Source organism: Triticum aestivum, chromosome 2A, assembly GCF_018294505.1.
Source record: "Triticum aestivum cultivar Chinese Spring chromosome 2A, IWGSC CS RefSeq v2.1, whole genome shotgun sequence".
Lineage (NCBI taxonomy): Eukaryota > Viridiplantae > Streptophyta > Magnoliopsida > Poales > Poaceae > Triticum > Triticum aestivum.
This window is the reverse complement of record NC_057797.1, coordinates 379936690-379941320: the sequence shown is the minus strand read 5'-3', so window position 1 is coordinate 379941320 and position 4631 is coordinate 379936690. Positions and strand designations below refer to the sequence as shown.

General features: G+C 44.9%; 1 protein-coding gene across 4 annotated transcripts; it reads left to right on the top strand.

Annotated features, from left to right (window-relative positions):
• The first annotated feature begins 619 nt into the window (after positions 1–619).
• Positions 620–4094, top strand: LOC123188720 (uncharacterized). 4 transcript variants are annotated; one of them, XR_006495125.1, is made up of 5 exons: positions 620–990; positions 1083–1145; positions 1550–1713; positions 2116–2208; positions 3779–4094. XR_006495125.1 is itself a non-coding variant. In XM_044600955.1 (5 exons), exons 1-5 carry the CDS (start codon positions 752–754, stop codon positions 3848–3850), a joined length of 558 nt encoding a protein of 185 aa, XP_044456890.1. In that variant the 5' UTR covers positions 629–751; the 3' UTR covers positions 3851–4094. The 4 variants fall into 4 exon arrangements, 2 of the variants coding, with proteins under 2 accessions (XP_044456890.1, XP_044456889.1); XM_044600955.1 differs by having other exon boundaries at positions 629–990; positions 1623–1713; XM_044600954.1 differs by having other exon boundaries at positions 636–990; positions 1620–1713.
• Positions 4095–4631: the final 537 nt, after the last annotated feature.

Here is a 4631-nt window from a genome sequence, read left to right as displayed (position 1 = left end):
CATCAGATTGGCTGGGTGAGCCTTTTTCGGGTGCCTGGGCGGCTGATCCTGCCGCGCCGCGTGCGCAAGCGTCAGCGTGCGTCGTGGGCGCTGCGCGCTATCTCCGTTTCCTAGTTGCCCCTCTGTTCAGTCGTATATGGTTCCAGCTCGCCCGCTGTTGGTGGGCCTGCCTTCTCCTTGGTCCCACGTGTCGGTGGCGTGGGCTGTTGTTTTTTGTGTGCGTGTGGCCTCCTGTATCTGGATTGGCTCGGGTGATGTCGTGGTTCTGCTGACCGTGTCTTCCGTATGGAGCGTCGTGAGGCGTACTGGCAAGCTACTTTTCCTTCGAGTCGTCTCATTGGGTGGTTTGTCACTCTGTTTACTGGCGCACTCGGACACTGCCACTTGGGTCGTGCTTCCCTTGACCCCACTCGTCATTGGAGTTACCTCTTTTCCTGTGTTCGCTTTGACCCGTCTGCGCCCTCTGTTCGGGTGGGTGGTTTCTCTGCTCGGTTTGATTTGCTCACCCGCCCGTGTGCTGCTGACTGTGGGCCCACGCTTGGATGGGCTCACAGGTCTGTGACTCGCAGGCGTCTTCTGGGGTGTGGCTTGCTTGGTGCCATGCTGCTGTGCCCGACGCGCGCCCTGGGCGCGGTGGACGTGCGTGTGTCACTCCGTGGGGCCGTTGCCGCGTCGCGTGCATCTGCCATGCCCAGGCTGCACGTTGTCCGCCGCTATCGCTGACGGTGGGTTCTGGCCCCACGCAGGCCGCATGTCGGTGTCTGCTTCGTGGGTTCCGATGCCGCTCTTGCGAGTTGGGCGTCCCGTTGCGGTGGGCAAGGGCCCCCTTTTCTCTTCGATGTTGGCCTTTTCTTCTTCTCATGCTTCTCATTCTGTGCACGCTCGCTTCGCCCACTGCTGCGCGCTCTATTCGTCTCCTCGCTTCATCCCGTTCGAGCGCCCTGTCCTCCGGCTCTGCCATCCGTTCCTCCATGGGTGCTGTTGGTTGAGGTTCTTTCTATTCTGCTCCTCCGGTTCTTTCCTGTCGTTGTTTCTATGATTTACTGATCTCGTCTGTTTCCATTTGCTCCCTTCGTGCGCAGCTTGCTTGGATTTCACGTTGGCTCTTTCGTAGGAGCGTGGGTGGTTCCGTCCTTGCTGTCCAGGTTAGTGCGCGCCTCCCCTGCTTCTCTATGGGTGCATGCTTGTTAGGTGTTTGATAAAATGTGTGAGGGCTGCTTGGTGAAATGCGTGTATGCTGCCATCTGTTTTCATCTTGCGTTGGTTGTGCATGGTTCGTGGTGTTAGTTTCCGCGGCTTGTATGAGGATATGATGAACTGATACTTCTGTAAAATAGTGATGTTTGAAGGCCTTGTATCTTTTTGTTTTGCTTTTATTTTGTTGCTTGTTTTGCTGTTTGCGTCTGAATGGATGAACGCTTCTGTTTCCATCATTGCGCCTGTTGGAATGCCATTGTAGCGCGGTGTGCTTTCTCGGCCCTTCCGCGCGTGTGTGGGCTCGCACGCAAAGAAATGCTCAGTGCTCGTTGCTTTCTCGTGTGTTTTACAGCAGCTATCAATGGACGCAGAAGACATTTGTGCCTTATTTTCTAACTAGAGCTAGAGCCGTACTTTTACAGCAGCTACCAATGGACGCAGAAGAGATACGTGCCATATTTTCTCCGGCCGAAGAACATTCCGTCAATGACCAGACTAAAGAACAGCCGGATGAGGGTACCCCTCTCCCCAACAAACCAGATGTTTAGAATGACTTCTTTACCAATTCCTGCAATGCCCATAATTTCTGTCATGCCAATGCGCCACTGCTCATATTTATTGACTTCTGGTCCCAGCTGATAGCATATTCTGTTGTTGATTGACAAAATGGTTGATTATATGCTGCAATTAGGTTCAACCTAGGCATTATCCAATACAGAACGACATATGCAAACAAACAGCACATGTACAAGTGCAGAATTCCTAAGAGATCTCTTTTATAACCAAATTAAACAATTAGTAGTTGATAACTGATTTTGTTTGCAACCATTATAGTATTCCTCTCCCTAGCTTGCTATGTGCTTCTCTTAAATGTCAATAGGTCTGTATAAGCTACTAATTAATATCTGCGCGCTGCAGGATGAAGTGGCAAGCATGGAAGTAACCCACAGTCAGTTTTCTTCATATGCGGCATGGTACAAACAATATGAGAATTCACGGCACGGTTCTGAGGTTAGTGATTACAATTAAAAACAGCCACTCCCAGTTATTTCAGAGACAACTTAATATTAGTATTGGCCTATAGATTATCACGGCATTCAACTAACTTCATTTACAGTTTGTTTTAGCCATTTTGTTCCTTTGGACCTCAAAATAGTAACTCACATCTTCCCTACGTTGCTTAAATCTTTTACTGCTATCATATCATGTAACTGATCTTTCGTTACTCTCGGAACCTTGATAAAACTCCTGAAAATGAAACTAAAGCTATATACAGCCAAAACGTGTAGGTTCTGTTGCTGTTAAACCTATTGCGAGTCAGGCTGCCTCACATTGTTTCCAGCGTATCACCGTTTAATCTGTAGAAAGAGATCCTGTTTTAGCTGGTTGTGATTCTTTAGATTTCCATTGCCGGAGAGAACCAATGATCTTACTTTGCAAACAACATGAGCTTATTCATCTATAACTGTGTTTTCTTCGAAGTTAACTACAGAAGCATTGCTTTTATTCTCAGGTTTTATTTTTCTTTCATGCTTCCTATCCAACAGAAAATCTGTGTCACTGGTTGTAACATTTCTTCTAAAGTCAACGCTGTCTTTTCTGTCACAGGTTTACTGTTTTTTCTATTGTCAGTCCTATGGCCTGTCTTTCTGTAGCGAGCGTCTTTTACGCTTGGTTACCAAACTTATCAATTAGCATGCCTATTACTCTGCATGTATAGCCTTCATTATAACTGTAAAGAATACAATTTGAGGATAAGCTGCCAATCCTTCTGTCTTGGATATAAAATAATTAGGCAATTCTAAATTGTCTTAAATTTCCCTGAAATGAAAAATGGACTGATCTACCTGTTGCATGTGCTACTAAACATAAATCTAAAAAACTATTACTGCCATTTTGTTGGCACTTTCCATAATGAACTGGGTTTCTGTTCACACACATGTACTGCTGCATTGTCCTATACATGTTGTGATTCACTTTTATCCTCTCTATTCTAATTCAGTAGCTTGCTCATTGTTTTTATTTGTTCACTTATTTGTGTTGCCTCACAAATTATGAGTTGCAAGTATGATCGGCATCTTTAACCATGCTATTATATTTATTACTTTTCTAAACTGAAGTGTTCGTGACAATTACATATGAGAGTACATATAATTGAGTTGTGCTGACTTGCTTTCCTAAACTGATAAGCTGGAGCTGGAGTTACATATGAGAGTTGAGATAATTAAGCTGTGCTCCTGACTTACTTTTCTGAACCGAAGTGTTCCTAGGATTACCTTCTTTTATTGCATCTAACTATTAGCTGCCTGATAAGAGTAGAGATAAATGCCTTTTTCCCTTAAATTTATCTGTATGTCGGTGGCGTTGTTTTTATTCTGTTGATGTCGGTCTATGTAGGTTATTAAATCGTCTCGCTGTTTATGCTTTGTTGTGCATGTGATTCTATATACTTGACTACTTTGCGACATGTATTTGCATAGTCATATACACCTTTTTCCAGGAAGTGAGCTGGATTATCAATATGCTTGGAGCCCTATTTCCAATCTCTCTCAAATTGCTTGTGTTGTAAATTTCTTTGTAGGTTTACTGGTTTTGGTTCACACAGAACAGCTCCAGGCTTAGGGTGGACTTTGTAGGAGCATCAAGTTGGTGAATGTGAAGCTATATGACTGGGTTCTCCATTCCTATTTTTACGCATTTTGTTCATCCTCAAAATAGTTCCTGGCCGGCTCATTTTTACATGTGTGGTTGTTGTTATTCAAGAGAATTGAATTAGTGAAATGGCTGGTGTTGGTTAATATAGTGGCCACTCAAACCCGCTCTACATAGTTGAATTTTTAGATCTTTCCAATGATGTCTTTAACTTCATATCAGATTCGGATTTTTATCCTGTGTCACTTGCTGGGTTTTTTCAATTACTTGGTAGTCGTGCATCCTGTGTCATTTATCGGTTCTTGCTTATGGTTTTCAAAAGTCCAGCCATCCAAGCCTGCTCAAGCTATGGGAAAGTTCACCTTCAACTCACTATGACCATGCAACCTCATTAATTTAAAGGTACATATATTTTAAAACAAAAGCCTATGTATTTTTTGCTAAAAAACAGAAAGTCACTGAAAACTGCAAATGTTTTCAATGCGAACATGATTTCAAATGGGTCTCTTCGAACATGGTAAAGTATTTTGACTTATCAAATTAAAATGTGTATATACATCGGGCGGTGATAGGCGCCGGTGCGCCGGCGCAACTTTCGGCCGGTCCACTCAGAGCCGCACGATCTGGGCGCCCGTAACCGTCAGATCTATCCCGCATCCCCTTTCTTCATCCTCCCCACACGGGAAAAAAAGAGGAGAAAAAAAACAGAGCGCCGCCGCTGCTGGCGAGATCCCGCACGCTGGCCCACACTGCCCTCGTTTGGACCACCGCAGCACCTGCTC

Coding starts and splice junctions, on each gene's coding strand:
- LOC123188720 (XM_044600954.1), top strand. CDS start 752: ATGTCGGTGTCTGCTTCGTGGGTTCCGATGCCGCTCTTGCGAGTTGGG. Junction 1,714..2,115: donor TAAAGAACAGCCGGATGAGG/GTACCCCTCTCC, acceptor TGCGCGCTGCAG/GATGAAGTGGCAAGCATGGA. Junction 2,209..3,778: donor ATTCACGGCACGGTTCTGAG/GTTAGTGATTAC, acceptor ATTTCTTTGTAG/GTTTACTGGTTTTGGTTCAC.